The following is a 21,279-nucleotide window of genomic DNA, read 5'->3' as shown; positions in this document are numbered from 1 at the left end:
TACGGATATCGAAAATCAACTTGTGCGCGCCGATGATACTCACTCTGAGAAAAGAGCTTACTTATTTATAATAAGGCATGGTTACGCAACGGAGACCTGATTGCGTTGGCGACCTCTTCGAAGTCATGACGACACGAACGACCATGAAACTAACGCTCAGTTTGATCCCCCCCCCCCTCCTCTTTAGTCAGTCATATCAATGAGCTTGGTCATATTCCTTTCGCCCTTCTAACTGTCCTCTGATTTGAGAGGTTTCGACATTAATTTCCTGCATGTTTTGCTTTTAACATATATTATATTGTAACATTAGACACGTTTTTTTTAAACGCCAGACACTTCTTAACGCTTCCCAAGCCGGCCCTTGCCGGCGCCACGCCCAAAATAATCTACCAATTGGCTTCATTCATTCATTTCATTCATTTTATTTTGTCACGGTACCGGGCTCAGCCGGAGGCTGTTTTTCAGCCAGTCCGTGAATTAAAAATGCACGTTACACAATGAATGAAGGGAGACCAGTTTGTTTTCTCATTTTCGAAGCCATGATTTTTTTTTTTTTAATGTCCCGTTTAGTTTGCATATCTCTTTTCGCAAACTAGCTCTCACGCAAGCGATGGAAAATGCGGACAAGATGATCTAATAGCATTTCACTTTGTTATGTCGGAGCCGTGTTAGAATACAGAAGTCCTGAAAATTCATTTGTGTACGGAAGTACTGGCGCCCCTTATGTTCAACTTATGCCAATGTCTGTACTTCGCTGATTTCTACTTTGTGTAGCTGGAAGAGATCGATGTACTATCACCGATACATTTACGACGGCGTCATCTTCGTCTTCGTCGTCGTCGTCGTCGTCGTCGTCTTGTCGTTGTTATTGATGGTGATGTTAATGTGTTCCATGCGCGTGTGTGCGTGTGTGCGTTTGGGTGAGCGTGTGTGTGTTTGGTTTGTGTGTATACCTGCTCCTTATTTTGTGTGAAAGAAAAATGACTAAAATTAAGGTAGTAAGACAATGTAAAAATTTTAATATAGGTGGATATCATTATCTAATGCAGGCAGCGTGAGTGAACGATGGAAATTATTCCGCAATGATTGTCTCAGCTATCTCCAGAGCTTATGGAACGCCTGTCTGGCTATGACGGGACATATTTAGCTCAAAGAGCACCCCAACACCGTACGTGATGAGATGAGAAATTGTTCTTGGAGTGTTTTGAAGGTTATCGCAATATGAAAGATTGAAAGTGCCTCCATGACCACATAGCACACAAAACGAAACCATTAGGTATATTAATATTATTAAATCAAACACAGAAGTGGTCTTTATGAAGCAATATGATATGTCTGCGTTTGTGTTGGAGATTAAAATGTGAAAATTAATTTGATGTATTATAACATACTTTGACCTCCTTGTGCTTTGTCCTGTTGGTTGAATAAAAAAAAAAAATAAACACTCAGTTTCATTTTTCAATCGCTCTACAGAATCGACAGACCATCCCGACGTCACTCTACCAACTCATGTGCCCCATTGGTCCGGGTGGGTTACGAGTCTGCATGGGCAACTTTGAGTGTGGAATGGAAAGTGATGTCATATTCCACCCCACTGCTGAATAACGAATCTACTGGGACGTCAAAGGAAGCGCGCGTTGCTATGGAGACAGCTTTCCTAACATCTCTCTCGCATCAGCAGGCATTTGAACGAATACCGGGCACGGTCAAGTCGGAGGGACAGGAAGCCATCTCCAGTTGCCCATCCCTGAAGACCGAGAAAATGAGGTTCGAGCAGTCGCCGCCACTGTCTTCGCACCCGCCGCCGACGGGGAAGGACACCGCGGCCGCCTCGTCGGTGTCGTCGAGTCTTCCAGAAAGCCCCACGTGGAAGACGACCTCAAGCGCCGGCGGGAATGTGCTGACGTCATCCAGCGCTCCGCACTTGACCGAAACCGGTAATGACGTCAGAGGTCTCTGCACTCAGTTCACACTACAATATCGTGAGGATTTTTCGTTAATGTTCATTTAATGTGTTCTGTCGTTTAATAAATGTATGGTATTCATCTACGCGCCTTTCTACCACGGTACGTCTTTGAGGTCGATGATTCATGCAACGTATTCGCTCCAGCTTTCATAGCAGGTTTCAAAGAATATTCTTGCCAGCGGTTTTTGTTTTGTTGGTTGTTCATTCGTTTGTTTGTTTGTTTTGCTTTGTTTTGTTCTTGTTTTACTTCTTTGTTTTTTGATCTACCATTTTTGCAAGAAGATTTAAAGAAAAGAATGATAAAAAAGGAAGATGAATGTCCACTGGATAAACGACTATTTTTGCTGATAGTGAATTCATTGCAATTTCTTCAAGCTGCTATAGGCTTATATCCCTCATCATAAGAGCTGGGTCTGTCTCTCTTTTGCGACAATACACTTCCAGCCATATCTAGATATATTATTAGGTTAGATCGTGATGCTGAAGAAAAAAAAGAAGAGGAAGATGACTATAGCAAACTATTTGGGTATGCAAGAAGAAAATGATATCACCTGGTTACAGAGCTACGACAATGTTGTCTTTCATTTGTCATCCACCCGTATGTTTTTATTGTGTCTTTGTTTGAAACCATAAGAGCATTTTCTCTCTCCTGCGCTCTCTCCTTTAAGAGGAAATCCACCCCAAAAATAAATCTGCTTCAAAGGAAAGAGAAAATATTCCCTAAGTACAGAACAATACAAATAAAAAATAAGAAATAAAAATATATGACATTTTGAAATTTCATATTTTTCGGAAAATTATTTCAGATGTATTGATATAGAATTTGCCTTAAAACCACCCAAAATAAGAAAAGAACAAATGTTATGGTTCTTGGTATGGGAGCATGTTTTTTCTTGTGTTAGCTAAAAATAACAATTTTCCGAAAGTCATATTATATAACATACTGTACGTGAAAAATTGTGAGGGTATGACATCATCAGCTTGCTCATTTGAATATAAGGACTGGTAAAGAAATATTTTCCGAAAAAATGTGAAATTTCAAAATGTCATATCTTCCTATTTCTTATTCGATTTTTGTCATTTTTCTATCAGTCTGTAGGGAATATTCTTTTTTCTCTTTTTTTGAAGTTTATTTATTTTTGAGGTGGATTTCTTCTTAATTATTGTTGTAGACATGCCTCCTTTCTCTGCTTCTCTTTTTCTTTCTACCTGCAGATGACTGTAAGATTAATCATAGAATGTGTTTCGTCATTTATCCACACAGGAAACAAGAGCGAGGATACGTGTTGGGTGTGTGGAGAGAAATCAAACACATTTCATTACGGCATCCTTTCCTGCGAGGGATGTAAGGTAAGGGCGACTAAAGTCCTTTGTCTCTAGACCTTAAGACTAAATGATAGATATAGTAAGGGAATTTATGTATGAAGTAAGCACGACCCAGTGTCCTGTGCCAAGGTCTACATGCAAGTAGACTCATGGGGTTGTTTTGGGTTTTCTGTGTATGCCTAAATCGTGATGTGTCCACTTCGCACAGATGTTCGCAAATCGTGCTATAAAGTTCAATAACCGTGGTTGTCGCGGGAACAAGTAAAATAGTTACAGGCAAATTTCGATTTTCCGTGGCATTGGTGCGTTTGCGAGAACTGCAGCTACATCATCTGATACAATAGTTGTAAAATTCCTGACGAAACGATGCACCGAGCGGTTTGCTCAGTTTGTTTGTTTGTTTGTTTGTTATGGTTGTTGCTGTGGCCTTGAGACTCCGTGTTGACAGGGATTTGAAAACCTCGGAAAGGCATACCTGCACATACCTGCACTTAATTTGCAGTGCAAGTAAAGGCCGCATCACTATTTATTGCAGCACCCAACCGATAATAATACAGCATTGAAAGAGATTATGCCTTAAAAAAATCACAAGCCTTTCTTTTATGTCCCGTTAACATTATATAGCTTCATGGTCATAGTAAAATGACCCTATTGACGAGACAGCTCACATGATGGCAGGGAGAGCTTCCATTAGAAGTTAATATGAACTCGAAATTACGTAAGGATGTGCGATAGGGCGATACTTCCTATGAGGCGCATTGTACGAGCTCATTAAAACTAATATGCGGAATATCTTAAGCAACTAGACAGCCAGTGGTTTTTCTTTCCTTCCTTTTTCTTGTAACACAGACCTATCACTCCCAACCCCTCCCCCTCTTCTCTATGTCTCTTTCACGTGGTCTCCACCTCATTCCAGTTCATAGCTTGTTTAGCAAGTTTAGTCAAGCATGACACCGAAGTAAAACATCCGCTCATTAACTTTGTCAATTAAACAAATGAACAAAAAAATGAAGAAATAAGGAGGTAGTAAATTGACCTATTCATTTCACAAGATTTCATGTTTTGCACAGTCACGTTGAAATCAGACTGAACTGTTATCGTCATGGCTTCAGAAAACTTATATAATTTGTATATGCCAACGAGAATTTTCATTATTTTATAATAAATATATGAAGCTGCTGAACATTTGACCGAAACGAATAGTTTAATGAAGGGGTGGATGGTTTGAGGCATAGATATCATCAAGTTGTCGTATTTTTCTAATCTGCAAATGGGAATGTGAATTATTTCCTGTAAGCAGGCCAAACTTAAAAATTCTATGCATCCTCATTTATGTCAGACGTCACTGGAACTTCCACTTCTCTGTTTGTTAGCACTTTACATTCCTGATAGGAATTGTTATGAAAAGACTGCTGGGTTGTGATCTCGAGTTTCCCTTTAACCCGGTTCATTAGTGCAAGAATGGTTCTGGCCTCGTGCTGTCGTTGTTGCTGATGTTTTCCTGAATGCTTATAAATACGTAAGCTGCTGATAATATCATGAGGTTTTCTGCGCTGGCGCCACCAACGTCTGGCGATTCTTCAGAAGCTGTGTTACCACACACAAAAATCAATGATGGTGACAAGCGAGAAAGGAGAACGATGCTGCCATAGCAACTGAAGAAGCAGCTTCATGAGCTTTAGATGTATATACCATGGAGCAACTTAGCTCCATGTATATTCCCTGACTTTGAGCTGGACTCTAAACAAAGAAACATGTGAACTTTTTTAACATTGTACATTCGATTGAATCGCCCATTATTATTATGCACAAGCTTGTCAGATTGTATATGTGTTTAATTCATCTCACGTTTTCCTGTCTTATGCCTATGTCTTTTTTTTTTATTTTATGTCTGCTTTGACGCATGGTCTAGGTGAATAAAAAAAAAAACAACAACCAACAACTTCAGGTGCGAGTTTCTTCACTTTGTCTCCCTCTACATGTTTGTTAATTTACAGATCAGCAGTTGCGATCTTAACAAATTTAATTTGTAGAGGGAGACAAAGTGAAGAAACTCGCACCTGACCCTTCACCCCTCTGAATAATATCTTTCTTTCAACCAACAACTTCTTATCTAATTTTCAGTTGTGAGCAGGCTCTTGCCGTGTTGAAATAAGTGTAGCACAGGGGAGGGAACGCAATAATACTTTGAGGCTTCTTGTGTTCGTTTCACAGAGCTTCTTCGCGCGGGCCAGCCAGAACCACACGAGTTACAACTGCCCGACCAAGCAATGCGCCATCAACAAGGAGACGAGGAACCGTTGCATGTACTGCCGATGGAAGAAGTGTTTAGCTGTCGGCATGTCCAAGAAAGGTGAGTGGTGAGGCAGTAAACAATTCCACAAACAGACAATTTCACAAACAGGTAAACACTGAAACTGGTATGGATAGTTGTTGGCTCCTGTAGGCCATCGAGGAGGGCAAACGCAACAACAAAATTTATGGGAAAGAAATGAATTGATAGATAACAAGAACAGACCAGATGAATGACTACATACATTAAAAATTTGATAAATGAAAACACTGATTATTCACGTGATTGTATGATAAAACACAATATGTAATAAAGAAAGAGAGAAAGGAATCATATTAATATTAATGCGCAGGAGCGGAAGCTGTTGCAGAAGTGATTAAGAAAGATAAATTTTAATAAGTTTGTCAATTAAACTACGAGTATGCTCAGAGGTGCTTGTTGCTCATTCTTTTCTCTTTTTTCGATCTGTTTTGTGGCTGTACCACAGCATCAAAGCTGGGCCGTCGCTCGAAGCAGCTCAAAGCACAGATTGCGATGAACAAGCCCAAAACTTGCACCAAGTCGTCGTCGTCCGACTCGGGGCTAGACAGCCCGGTGTGCAGTCCGGACGATGTCTCCTACCACTCGACCACGCCCAAGCAGATCTGCTCACCAGCCTCGTCCAGCTACAGCGAGTTTTCCCTGCACAACGACTCTGCAGACCGAGGATCCCGCCACGACTTCCCGCAGCACAGCCCGGCCGCAGCTGCTGGCGCTCTGACGACGCACACCTCGCTCGACGAGGACCAGCGAGCGAAGAGACTCTGCAAGTCGGAGGACGAGGAGAGGACGGCCACGCCCATCACATCGCCCATGTCGCACCAGTCACTACAATGGCAGGATTTTTCGTCCGTTCCGCTGCCGTCCCCCGCCACCGCCTGGTTCAGCATCCCCGAGGACCCGCAGATCGAGCAGCTGATCTCCAGCATCCACAAGGCTCGCGAGGAGAGCTTTATCTTCCCGTGCAAGCATGACCCGAACAAGCCGTCCCCGCCGGCCTTCGACATGGCCTCCGTGCGTCAGGGCTGCCACGAAGTCGTCATCGCGTTCACGCCCACGCTGATGGACACCATGCTCGGGTGTATGACCGACATCATCAGGAGAGTGGTCAGCTTCTCGAAGAGGTTACCAGGATTCTGCGACCTGACCATTGAGGACCGCACGGCGCTCATCAAGAACAACATGTTCGAGATGGTTCTGGTCCATGCTTCTCATCTGATCGACCCCAACGGCTTCTTCGTCGTCATGGGCGACCCTCACATCCTGCTCCCCGTGGACTTACTAAGGCAGGTGCCCTTCAGTGAGACGATTGTACCTCTCTTCAGGCTCAGCGAGAAGCTCCAGAGACTGGGGCTATCTGCCCGGGAAACCAGCCTCATGTGTGCCATGTCAATCCTGTCCCCAGGTAAGCACTTGCGTGAGATTACATATAAAAAACACATAAGTATAACATGACTATTGGGGAGGCATACTAGCAAGATAAAAATTTCATGCATGACGGGGACCATGAGTTACCCTACAAAGTATGCAGATTGTTTGCATGGAGTAAGGTATTGTGCCGAGTGTATCTACCTTCTTTCCCGATACATTAATTGCAAGAATGCATTGTATGCCATTTTAAGACTGCCGTCCGCGTGGCAGAGCCACGACGGGTTTTTAGACGGGAGTATTGCGCAGCATCAGAGCCCATATTGCAAACAGGTGACGAGAAATGCGTATTTCGCCGTCAGTCCTGCGCGACTCGTCCGTCATAACTAGGCACAGCTTGCTGTGAACACATCCCTTGACGCACTAATTATTGTGGCATAACGGGTGTAAAAATGGAAGGGTCTGGGTTTATTAACAAACGGTACGGGGTTCGAATCTCTCCCTACGCCTATACATTATCTGCCATGTGTTACGTCCCCACAATATCCTCCTCACCCAGGTGTAAAAATGACGGGATACCTGAAAATTACTGGATTAATAACGATGGCGGGGCTCTTCGGAAGCGCGGTGCTAATGCTGTAGCAGTTGCCCTTATTAAGGAAGACTGCTATTTTGATATGAAATATCATGTCATCATGGACAGATTTCTTCTTGTTCTTTGCCATACACCAAAGATTATGGCACAAACTACATTTATTTTAACTAGGGTGAAAAAAGATAAAGCGCTCTCAGAAAACTAAAACTTCGCAATTTTAGCTGGATTGTGTGTTTGTTTATTTGTTTGTTTGTTTGTTTATTTTTTTTTTCAAAATGGGTGGATGGACAGTACATACTATAGTGTAATATACATTGTGCGTACAGCTGATAAAGCAGGCATGGCAAGATTAGGATCCATGGTTCTTATAAAGAATCTAAAGCTTTAGCCATAGTCAGGGCCGGCGCACTGTTTTCAAAAGTGTGGGGGCCCACTTCCGGGTTTCATGAGCTAACAAGCAAAAAAAAAAAAAAAAAAAAAAAAAAGGTCCTCAGCTCATTCTCTCCCCCTACTTCCGGGTTGAAAAAAGTGTGGGGGCCCAAAGTGATGACACCTTATGTATTCCTTTGTACGGTGCACAAAAAGTACGGCTGCGCCGCCCCTGATAGTAACACAGTGTTCTCAGGTTGCTTTGGTTTTGGACCGCGTTCAAAGGCCAAAGGGTGATCATTACACCCTTATAAAACAGCGACCGATGAAGGCTACCTCCATCGGAAATAAATGTTTTGCGATTCCCAGCCGCTATTACATGCATGCCGCTCTGCCGTCCGCGAACCCGTCGTGCCCACCACTCGTAGAGTGACACTCAGAACCTTTTGTCTGTTTTCCCATGCCTGCAACATGTAGGCCTATCACCGATATTATGGGGGTAGGCTATATAGCACTAGGATTATATCGATGTACAGAAGAAACGCATTCCGCATCATCATTGCTTTTACTTATCGTTCTAAAGATATACCCTGTCGGGACCCACCAATCATAACTCAGAATGGAATCATAGAGAATACTTCAGGTAAGAAATACACAGGAGGCATATAAACTCTTCTTTCATATATTACACTGTGTCTGACCCTTTCTGATCCCCATGTAATGAGGGGTGATAATATCTTCGCTTCCTCTTGAAGCGATTGTGATGATTGTGGGGATTTTCGCAGAAAACGCATATGATGCACGATTATACAGTAAGCCGGGGTGGAATAACTGCGTAATTACGCGCCATGGGGACTCACGAGAAGATACTATTATGTGGTGCGGACATCGATTCTAGATGAAACAACAAGAAAAAAGTCTTTAATACCTATCTATCTATCTTTCTATCTCTTGCTTTTTTCACACTTCTTGTCAATAAAGCATTGATATTTGGCCGGAAATAATAGACTTGTGTTCAGAAATGACACGACAATGACATCTTAACATAATTATTTCTGTACCAGCTTGTCTCACACATTAATTTGCTCCTAGAGCGCATATTTTCACAAATATCAAACATTCATAAATGACAAGCAACGCCTGAGGATTTGCTGAGCGAAAACAAAAGTTCTGTCATGAGCTATAAAAAAAAAATGAATAATGTTATCAATAAAGACCCAACACTGAGAAGACAAAACTACATTATAACACCGTTATCATCGAAAGTATTTCAAACTCAAGATACTGTACGTGAAAAAAAAAGTATCTTGATTTTTTTTTAATACTTAAAGGGCAAGTCCCACCTTCATAGACATGTGGATTGAGTGAATGCAGCAATATTAGCAGAACACATCAGTGAGAGTTTGAGGAAAATCAGACAATCCGTTCAAAAGTTATGAATTTTTGAAGTTTCTGCTCTGTCACAGCTGGATTAGAAGACTACTGCAGCTTGTGATGTCACATGTGTAGAACGATATATGGAGAATATAAAGAAAATTCAACATATTTTCACTTTTCTTGCATAATCAAAGAACGCTGATTAGCCTCTCTCAGAAGGCAGGGGAATAATATTAGCCTTAACATACGCCAGTGACAAGCTGATGGAAATGTGCACTTAAAAAAAAAGTTTGTGATATTCTCTTCATATTTTCCTTATATCATTCTACGCATGTGACATCGTACACTCTATACAGTCTTCTCATCCAGCGGTGACTGCGCAGTTACTTTTAAAATTCACAACTTTTGAACGGATTGTCCGATTTTCCGTAAACTTTCACTGATGTGTTCTCCTAATATTGCTGCATTCACTCAAGCCACATGTATATGAAGGTGGACTTGTCCTTTAAAGATACCTTATCTGGCGACAAAGCATAAAACGATACATAAAAACGTAATGCAGATACGGAATTACACACAATTAAATACACACAATCGCAATGAAATGCGGCAGACTGAACGCAAACCTCTCGCCGTAATGTTCTTCACCCCGTCTTCTATTTCCACATCCAGACGGCGAGGAGATCGAGCAGCGGGATCTGGTGTCGTCACTCCAGACCAAAGTCCTGCACGCCCTCCGATGGGAGGTACGCAACTCCGGCCGCGTCGACCCCGAGGACACGTTCATGCACATCCTCATCGTCCTCCCCATGCTCCGTGAGATGAACGTCATGCACCGGAAGATGGTCTCCACCTTCAACATGGAAATGCCGGGAATGTTCAGCGACCTGCATCAGGAGGTCTTCCAGTGAGTGACCGTGGAGGGCGCTCTACATCATGTCCATCATTTTTCATTATTTTGCTCCCTGGGACCTCTCCTCCAAGAGTGGCGTCGTCCCACGGCCTACCACCCCCTCCCCCCCCCCCCCCCCACTTATGTTCTCCCCGCAGCTGACAGTGAAGAACGACTAACGATCATTGGTGCCGGTCGTTAAGAGACTTGTAATTATTGTAAGCTACGTAATTGCAGCTGCCATGGCAACAAGAGAAAAGTCCCCTCTGCTGTAGGTTGATGCTTGGTTTGTGTGTTTCTTGTTTAATAACTACCTGCCATAGAAGCTGCAGTTATTTTTACGTCATGATTGTAAAACCTCTGTTAAACGGAGCCTGCACCTTGATTGAGAGAAACAGGGGTGTGCGCGTTTCTCGCTTTCGTCATAAGTTGTATTAATCCGTTATTGTACAACGATAGAGGATAAAAGTGTGTTGTTGTTTTTCATGATAGAGAGTGACTCTAGTATAAGTATAAAGGTAATGCACCGAAATGCATTTCCTCTTCTCCAGAAGGCATACAATGGCAGTGTTCATCCATTTGCCATGGCCTACTCCTCGGGGGATCATGAGGAACAGTCACCGCACGGGTCGATAAGAGGATTGAGTTTTCTGACTCTCATGATGTGTCGGCAACTTCCCAAAACATCGTGTTTGTGTTGTTCATGTTCTTTCCTTCTTTTTTTTATTTGGTTTTTGAGTATTTCATTGAAAGCATGAACCATGAGACTTTCTTACTTCGGATGCCTTAATGTTCAATACCTCGTGTCGTACTCCCGGATGTAAGGGACCGTGAATAATGAGCGCACAAAGTTGTTGTATCGTTCATCGCGAAGTACGGATGCGGTTTGGGGTTAATGACCCCAATATACCAGAGGTAGTTTTTAAGCCGTGATCCAAAGAGGACTGAGGTCATTCGCTTTCAGACGATGACGATTTCGAAGACGTTTAGTGGGAAATGGGAGGAAAATGGCGATTTCTCCTTTCGGATGTGTGGATTCAAAGTGTGTGACATCAGACTGAAGAAAGCGAACAAAATGCAAGACGGACCTCTTGCCAATAGTAAGCTCAGTGCATCGTGAATGATTCCATCATAGGTGTGTGGTTCATGTGGAATTTCAGACAAGAAAGTTGGTTCACTGTGCCAAGCACTTCAGATTTACCCGCGTTATACACCAAAAAATGTCAGACAGAATCATAGCATGCCTCTAAGGATGCATTAACTGATCTGAGCTAAAATTCAGAACGATATTGAAATCGATGTGATCGATAATTCGCGTAAACAATATTGTTCATCTCCATGGTAGCATTGCCATTACGATGTATATAGAATGACTTATATATTATGTGTATTATACAGAATCTTCTTTTGTAGACAAGAGAAGCGCATGGCGCCCGTATCAATATTGTATTTCACTGCCACGAGCGCCGTAATGCACAGTGACATGTGTATTGATACATCATGTTCTCGCCAGTAACCGACTCCACAATACCTGTGAGTGACTAAGATACATGATGAAAATCAGCTAAACAGTATTAAATTTGTATGATTTTTTTTTCAATAACAAGACACAACTACTAATCATAGTTAAAACTATCGACGAGAATGTGTAGATAATTATGAAGGTTTGATGTTCGCAGTAAAGAGGGTAGCATTTTGGTATACACTGTATTTACATATAAATTATGTTATTAAATACACTTTCCTAGATGGGCTATACGTATAGATGGAAAGGCTACTTGTATATATACCCAGGAAAACTCACTGCAACTCACAATGAGAAAGTGAATGAGGGTCATCCTTAGTACATGCGATCTGTAGTTACAAAAAACACAAATTTAGAATGAAAAAAAAAAGAGGATATAGCACCGGGTCATCTTTGAATTAAAGTGAAACTCTACTCCATGTTTCAGTTGACTTAGACTGAACTCAGGCAAACGGTACATTGTTCGTTTCATGCGAAGCGAGACTAAGACTATAAATTATGGAATTGTAAGCAGCCCCCATGTTTTCACGAAATGCAGGGTACTTGTAATTGATCGCAATTGATCACGGTTACATTCTAGGCTTTACATCCTTACCTCATCTGCTTCGCGTGTATACGTGAAGGTGATGATATCCCTGTTTCGTAAATGTTCAACGTTCTGTTTGACTGTGTAAAGTTAGGTCAACCTGAATATAGAAAGGAGAGTCCTTTTTTAAGATAACCATTTCTTGATCCGGATGGATTCTGGAGGTGTCGCTATGCACCTGTTGAGATGCAGCTGAATAATGATATATTTACGATGCAGGTGACACCCCAAGTCCAGTCCATAAATATGCAAAATAAACTGTGTCCTCCCCCCCCCCCACCTCCTCAAAAGTTGACGTGAAGTTCAACTCGGCCACTTCTGTATGGATCACCGAATGGTATATTATGTGCTGTACAGGAAATCATCACGATTGCAACGGCGGCATGCCAATATGTCGCATGCATTAATTCGCCGTGATTGTGTTACTTTTCACGTTAAAAACTGAAGAACTAATGACGATTAGAATGCCTGTCCAGCCGCATCAGTAGGTTGCCATGTCATGTCATTCATTCATTCATTCATTCTTAATGATTATAAGCTGTGCAGCTTGAAGGTGTACATTTTTCCCGTTGTCAGACGCTACGCATATCAGAATATATTTCACCTTTTATATGTCTTCTGTATATTACTAATTCATCGAGTTATCTTAAACAAGCATGTTTCATGCAATATGGGAGTTTCTCAGACTAATATTATACAAATCCCGGTTTTTTTTTTTCCAAAAAAGCAATTAGTGATTGTGACAGTATTCTATGTTCAGTTGGCAATACACATTGTTGTTGTCGCTGTTGTTTTGGCCATTTTATGATCACAGTTATTTTACGTGGTTTGAAGCACTTGCGTCACTGTGCAGATTATGTGTATCCAGTCGTGTTTGAATTAAACGCTACTAGATGTCTTTAAGGTCTGTAGTAGCCTATCTTCTCTTTTTCACTATATCTTGTGAATCGCCTCTGACTATGCCTCAGAAGATAACAATGACGAGAAAACCGGAAACTTGACAGTTCTTTTGAGGTCGATGTGTCAGGAGGGTCGAGTTGTATTCTTACCGATGCGTTGCGACACTTTTTATCTTTGCTGTTTTCATCAGAGCCATTTGTCATCTGTGTTTTATTTAAGTGAATTATGCCGCTTGTTTTCTTGCTGACCATATAATGTTTGTGCATTTTAAATTCGAGGAATGCAAGCATATTTTCATTTTCTGCAATTTCCCGTAAAGAGTACAAATATGTTGCGTTCGTCTATTGATAATGCAATTGAATATATTCACATCTCTCATCAACAGTATTTTGTTATCTAAAAGCATGTCTAAATGACGATACAAACAAACAATTAGAAATACTAGGAAAGTACAAGACTTAAAGTGATTTGCAGAAGTTCTATTGCTTTCATAGTAGTTGTCAATACCAGAGAGGTATTTCTGCTTTAATCACTTTCTTGTAGCCATGATGATTTTGATTTTGTTGTCGTTGTTGCCAAAGACTTACACTGAATGGCAAAGAACTGAATTCATTATTTCACATCTTGTATAGCTTCTGCGTCATATCTTTAAAAAGAGGAATAGTATACGAAAAGAAACAACGTGTGTCGTAACCATGGTAACCAGAAAATAAAATCTCCAGTCCTTCCATCAACCGTAAATCATTATATTTCCGATGTGTCAACGCGATTATGTGAAAAGGAGCAATGAGAATCGTTCATAAGACGCTCATAAGTCGGTTGTGTACATTTTGTGTACATTTTATAAATATTGTTGCATTTTTTTCTTTAGTTTAACAACTTCGTGGTTTGTACAGGGTATTGCATATTTTCCAGTCTGTATGCCTACATTGTGATTATCATAAGTGGAGATTTATCTGAGATTCTTGTAATTATCGTGAGCCTGTTTGGCCGTGGAAGTTGGGTTCTTTACTCGATGCACTGTAAATACCGTATACGCTTTGAGAGGCGACTTCCATGAACAAATGCATGATGCATTGAACTTATGACCGGATGTAGTCATGATCGTCCCGACAAACCGAGCATACACTGTAATCAACATGCACAGCGCCTTTGAAAATCCGGAAGAGTTTGGTCCTATTGACTTTACAGCAGCCGACACGTGAATGCGATAATGTAAACTCCACATCAGCAACTTTCACCTGCAGCATTTATATTGTCAATAGCGCCACCTTTCGATTAGGCCTACAGCTTCTCCGAGGCCGGCAACAAACATATCGTGTATTTTTACTCAACAAAGGCAGTGTGTATTCTAGAATGTCGAGTGTATTGCCACTACCATTTTTTGGGGGAAAAGGGGAAATGTATAGGGACACATTCTAACATGTTTGTAACATGAATTTCTGCAGGAGAGAGTACGGTGTCGTATAAAGGCAGATATCATTTACATAGTGTAGTACCACCACAGAAAAAAAAAAGAGAGAGAAAACAAGAAAAAAAAGACACTTTTTTCCCCGTAGTTCTATCTATTCACCATTCTTGCTTTTCTCAAAGATAAGTATCCGGCGTCTGCTACTCGCTGCTCGAAAGACGAGGAGCAACAATATACACTCAGTCGCCCTTGGCTTTGAGACTGTGTTATGTGTGTGAGATATTATAGACTTTGGCAGTCTTTATATCAGTGAAGTATACTACTTGGCAAACGCTAATTAATGCGCATATGCCCGTGAGCATAGAGTATAACTAGGGTATCAGGGTAGAGGCAAAGTATATTTTCCATTGTGTGTGAGTGTGTTTGAACACACAATATTCTGTGGATTCACTTCGTATTTTTTTTAAACTGTTATTACTATTATTCATCTGTCATATACTGAGTCTTCTGTAGATTTTAGTGCATCGGTACCTGTTTATGTGTGTGCGCAGATTCGTGCTGAAGTTGAAAGCAGCTCTTTTTCAATAACGTATAGGGATGAGGTATACCGTGTGCAGCAGGTGTAGATATGACATATCAGTATTATGTAACCAGAATGTGCGAACAGTGTTTACGCAAAGGTGTACGTAAATTTTATATCCATGTCGTTCACAAACAGACGTTACAGTTTTCATCATCTTTACGCCCCTGTTGTGGTATATGCTTGAAATCAAACGTCGACCAACTCAAACGATAGACCAGTATATTACTTTCTGATTGGTAGAAAACCTTGGTAGGATACGTTTAATCTACATGTTTGATTTCAAGCATAAGAGCTTCAGGGTCAGTCAACGGGGTTGGGTCATCTTATGTGACGTATAGATTACTTGAACTCAAAATCCACGTCTCATTAAAACCAAACAAATATCTGCCAGTAATGACTTCAGAAAGAAAATGGTATCCCAACAACTTTTCCTGCTCAAAGTTAGCATCATGGGTATCGCAGTTTCAGACTGGAGAATAATATTAATTGCCAATGTTGTTTAAAATGCGATAGTCCGTGTATAAACGGAGGTTTTATAATCATTTGCGATGCAGCAAATCGGTTAAAGATTTCTGATTTAAACATTCATCACTCTAGCATGGGGCAAAGTTCATAACGGACGCAACAAAACTTAACAACATCTGAACTGATCTTCACTGTGAAATGAAAAAAAAAAAAAGGTTGATACGTTCGTTACGTAGACATCAACATGCATTTTTTTTACCCAACCCAATGGACTGACTCTTAAGCAGCAGGGCATTCGCAGAAGGAAGAGGAGGAGGAGGAGGAGGAGGAGGAGGAGGAGGAGAAAATCATGAGATATTTGACATTCTGTACACTGCATTAAAAGAATTCTTCATGATTTTACATGGTCTCTCCCTCTCTCCTTTTCTCTTCCACTCGTGTATCTGTATTCTTCACTCTTAAAACATCCGGGTCAGAACTGACCCGGAAAGGGTCCGTTGGGGTCACACCCCGTTCCGGGTCAGAAATGGCAAGGAATGGGGTCAGATTTGACCCCATTCACAGTCATGAATTGGGTCAGGGTGACCCCATTCCAGGTCTTCATGACCAAATTCCAAGTCATTTTTGACCCGGAACGGGGTGTGACCCCAACGGACCCGGTTCCGGGTCAGTTCTGACCGGGATATTTTTAGAGTGTTCCCCTTCGCTTATTTTCCTGTCACGTTTATATTTTCTATCGTTTAAAAGTAATGTTCTCGAAGTCTTGTTTTAACATAATATGTACAATTTTAAGTTGTAATATCCATATTATTATGTGTGTTTAATCGTTTTTGGAGTAGATCAAAAGAAGAGTCCGCCACGAGATAAGATTTTTTTTTTTTTTTTCGTTTTTGGACTTATTCTGTCATTTTTGCATGAGTTATTTTTGTCGTTGAAAGAATTCAAAGATCTTGCCGCATATACTGTCATCTTTACTACTTCTACTATTACTACTATTACTACTACTACTACTACTACTACTACTACTACTACTACTACTACTACTACTACTACTACTACTACTACTACTACTACTACTACTACTACTACTACTACTACCTATCACTGCTACTACATACTATTATCAGTAGGCCAACAAGCAACACGACGACAACGACAACAACAACTACTACTACTATTTCTGCTGCTGCTGCTACTGTTACTACTACTACTACTACTACTAATAATAATAATAATAATAATAATACAACCTCCGTTATACTACTACTACTACTACTACTACTACTACTACTACTACTACTACTACTACTACTACTACTACTACTACTACTACTACTACCAATACTTCTACTATGAACTATACTCTACTACTACTGCTACTATCGCTTGACAACATGTAAGGCTATTAGTGGTAATACAATAACGTTCTTAATTCTACATACTATCGATAATGCCGTTATATTTCCAACAAAGCCGCTGTTATCCTCGCTTCTTATTCATTGTTTCCAGCTGCTGCTGGTACAGCTGCTATAAGTAGACTGCTATAATATATACTCCTGGTTTTTTTGTTTTGTTTTTTCACTTACACTTCTGCCTTAATCTATACATCTTCTACAATCTCTGCATACCTGCCACTGCTTTCGTGATTCTATCACAAGATATTCATCCTGTGTTTAACTTCTAATGTACTGTTTTGATTTTTTTTTTAAATCATATACAACTCATAACACTTGAATTCTGATTTTTTTAAAGAGTCAGCTGTACCTTTGTTCACAAATTTCCAGAGTAAGTTCAAAGTTTACGGCGTTTTCTTGTATTTTATATAGATATACCCTCTCAACCATGTCAATGTCTTAAAGCATGAAACTAAATGATATTTGTTACCATGGTAACTTCCATTCATTATGACCAAATTTATCAAAGTCAAAATACGTTTTTCCGATATGATGCCTGTGCGGCATTTTGATTTTGATTTTCGATTTTTGTTTTGTTTTGTTTGATACGTATCCCTGAGTATAGTCTTATTGACTTTTGTTTCATAATTTTGTTGCTGTTACTGATGCAAACTTGCTTCTGGAATCACATTTTAGACTTACAAGTCCATTCTTAACATTGAAGATGAAAATCAGTGACACCTAGTGTCACACTCACAATGTAATTGTGTTATCATAAATAATCATCATACATCCTGTTATAGTGGTGGCATAATTATATACAGTTATAAATTTCTGTGTTTGCGAATGTAAATATATAATGTACTATTTGTAGTAGAATTTACATCTTAGATATCCTGATGTGTGATACTACTTTTTTTGTTCAATTGCCTTGCCTTTGACATATGATTATATGAAAGTGTTTTGGTATTTTTTTAATGAAATATAATGAAGAAAGAATTGATTTTAGAGAACCAGTGTACACATTGAAACATTGACAATTTTACAGATTTATCAGCCAGAAAATTGTGTGCTTGTGATTATAAATGACACATGGCAAACTTGAAATGAGGGATGAACACCGCACAATGTTTTAGAGTTTGTATTCGAAATACAGTGCGAGATCTTGTTTATATGGACAGATCAACCCGGGCATGCATTTTTCCCCCGACATTGATTGTATTTGAATACTGTTGTACATCATTTGTATATTTTTTGCTCTCGATTTTGCCTTTGAGATGTCTCGTTATATAAGGGTGGTCAGCACATTCGGTATGCTAACAGACGAAAAGATGTATAAAGTGTCTCAGATGTTGTGTTTGCATGTTATTCTGAAGAGGTTATTTTGAAAAAAAAAAAATATTTTGCTCAAAGCACATTTGGCCCTAGCTTTTTTACATTTGAATATTAATTCTTGTACGATTACGTCTGATAAGATGATAATGTTGTTGTTTGTTTGTTTTTCTGCAGAGTTTGGTGATCAGTGGATCTATAGAAATATTTTTCCCATTGTAAATGAGGTACAATTGTATTTTTACTCTTGACTAAAGACAAAAAAAAAATATTACGAAAATTCAAGTCAACTGAGAGTCATGACGGATTATGATAGGGTTAAGAATCCTGTTCATGTCGTGTAATTTGTATCATATTATACTAGGATGCACGAAGTTTGTGTAACTTTTCAACCCAGTTGTAAATTAAACTTGTGAATCCGTAATCAATCTAGCGCGGTGTGTGAATGAATTTCTTTGTGACGCCTTGCTGTGATACACTCAGCTTTCTGAGTATACGTATACCGTATATGTCCCCTTCCCCCCCCCCCCCCAAAAAAAAAAAATGCAATCGGACTTTCCGCAACGATAACTTTAAAAATGGTTTATCAATCCAAATTCAATTCCAAGGTATTAAACTATGACTTATTACTTACATCTTACAGAAAACCCCATCCGAGTTGCTTCAGTGGTCAAAGAGAAATGAGGATCTATAATTATGTAGAGCATGTCAGGAATCCCTTCCCTCCAAATTCTGTCCATCGTGTCCACAGTTCCAAGAGTATCCACGACATATTGCTGAATTTGGACGATATGGACCTATGACATGCTTTACAACGATCCACATTTCTCTGTTACCACTAAACGAAAATGAATGAGTTTTTTCTGTAAAATGTAGGTAAGAAGTTATACATATAGTGTATTTCCCTGAAAATCATTCTTAAAGTTATCAATGCAGAAATTCGATTGTGATTGGATTTATGAAGACATCACGGTAGTCGTATCATCACGGTACACGGATATTTATATACAAGGTATATACATATATATATATATATATATATATATATATGATGAAAAAGTAGAGTGGTAATGCGTTTTGACAGTCCAACAGTGCTATTTATTCATTACCACTCTAAAATGCATTACCACTCTACTTTTTCATCTTTTCTACACTGGTACCAACACGTGGATATATATATATATATATATATATATATACATATATATATATATATATATATATATATATATATATATATATATATATATATATATATATATATTGTTTGATTTTCCACGTGTTGGGCTTCGAACGTTATTATCATAAGGAATCTCAAATATGCCATCTGTAGTTCCAACAAGAAGGTATTTATTCACAACATTTTCAACCCGCCTCGGGCCTTCGTCAGTGAAGTGTATACTAGTACAATGATAAGTCTTTTAAGTCTGAAAAGACTTATCATTGTATGTGGCTGGAATAATAAGGCAGTCGCAAAAAAACAAACAAACAAACAAAAAACATAATCATGTAGCCCTACCATGACATACATCTCACTTTATGACATTATGTTTTAACACCGATAGAAGAAGTATGAATTGTATTTATTATGTACCCATTCGGGAAAGAAAGATTAAACTGCAATATTTTTGGTAGATTTGCAAAGATTGACAATTTTATTGCATCTCATTGAAACAAACTTGTTAAGAGGTGTGATAACGATACAAAATAACGAACTCAAATACACGCCATGCATATATATAGTCAAATAATCACATCTGTAGTGTTATGGATGGGTCAAATAATTAATATGTTTTATACTATATCACGCATTATTTTTACTACACATGATTAAGTACATGGGCAGTGTATAAACAAAGAGTATAATAGTACATATACGGATAAAGTACTTTTATGGTAACACTCGCAGGATCTCTGGCTATGACGTATTGATTTCTTCATGAGAGAATGAAAAATTGGAGGGAAGGTGACGCACAAAGAAGTAAGACCATGAGAACATGTGTGTGCCAGCATACGTGTGATGTACTTGCGATAAAGCGATAAAGAAGAGGGTAATATGACACTAACAATGAAAGTGGTGATGTTTTCACAGTAGTTTGCTTCAAATGTTATATGAGTTAATGGAAAATACTTTTCATAAACCCATCGAGAAATATCATACTTATAGTCAAAGCCAAGAGGGAATCGGATCTTATGCACGGTCAAGACAATGGAAGAATTTGCTGTCGATTTTAATGAGTCATGGTTTCAGATATTCAGGCAGATTAAACCTAACATACTTGATATGAAAAGCCATCCACTCCATATTCATAAAATAAAAGACTAAGACAACCGGGGTATTGGTCGATATTTCACTATTTTGAACACAAACAGTAAGCTGAGCTAAAATATTTTACTTATGTCTACATAAAAGAGTGATATTGGCTGTAATCATTCACTTGTATCACACTTGCTGTAATTCTTTTCGTGAAATAGAGTCATTCACAACAGTGTCTTTGCTCGAAGATAGTTGGCAATTTTTACTTCAAGCTGCCTTCTGTAAGTTTATCTCCTTTGATGATGCCAGTCATATCAACTTGCCTTTGCTCAGTATCAACATAACTTCCTTCTCAGTTATTTTAATAGCTGTCATATCTTCATACCTCTGTCTTCTGTTACACATGGAGGAACTTTTTCATGCAAAAAGAAAGTAAATTGTATCAATAATTCCTCATACATCTTGAAGAGGAACACTAGTGATTAAATACAAGCGCAAACAATCTGTGTACAGTGGTTCTTCCCAGTGGCCTTTCAGTTCCAGAATAAAATGAAAATAAATGCCTCAGACAGTATCTTAATTCTTCACTGTATATTTCTGC

The 21,279-nt window shown here is 39.5% G+C and overlaps 1 protein-coding gene across 1 annotated transcript; it reads left to right on the top strand.

The window, feature by feature from the left end:
- Positions 1-1,642: 1,642 nt before the first annotated feature.
- On the top strand, positions 1,643-10,244 carry LOC140227818 (probable nuclear hormone receptor HR3). Its single transcript, XM_072308212.1, has 5 exons — positions 1,643-1,982; positions 3,231-3,316; positions 5,507-5,645; positions 6,073-7,029; positions 10,006-10,244. Exons 1-5 carry the CDS (start codon positions 1,643-1,645, stop codon positions 10,242-10,244), a joined length of 1,761 nt encoding a protein of 586 aa, XP_072164313.1.
- The last annotated feature ends 11,035 nt before the right edge of the window (positions 10,245-21,279 follow it).

Source organism: Diadema setosum, chromosome 4 (assembly GCF_964275005.1).
Source record: "Diadema setosum chromosome 4, eeDiaSeto1, whole genome shotgun sequence".
NCBI classification, from domain to species: Eukaryota; Metazoa; Echinodermata; class Echinoidea; order Diadematoida; family Diadematidae; genus Diadema; species Diadema setosum.
This window is presented reverse-complemented; position numbering and strand designations above follow the sequence as displayed.

Coding starts and splice junctions, on each gene's coding strand:
- LOC140227818 (XM_072308212.1), top strand. CDS start 1,643: ATGGAGACAGCTTTCCTAACATCTCTCTCGCATCAGCAGGCATTTGAA. Junction 3,317..5,506: donor TTTCCTGCGAGGGATGTAAG/GTAAGGGCGACT, acceptor TTCGTTTCACAG/AGCTTCTTCGCGCGGGCCAG. Junction 5,646..6,072: donor TGTCGGCATGTCCAAGAAAG/GTGAGTGGTGAG, acceptor GCTGTACCACAG/CATCAAAGCTGGGCCGTCGC.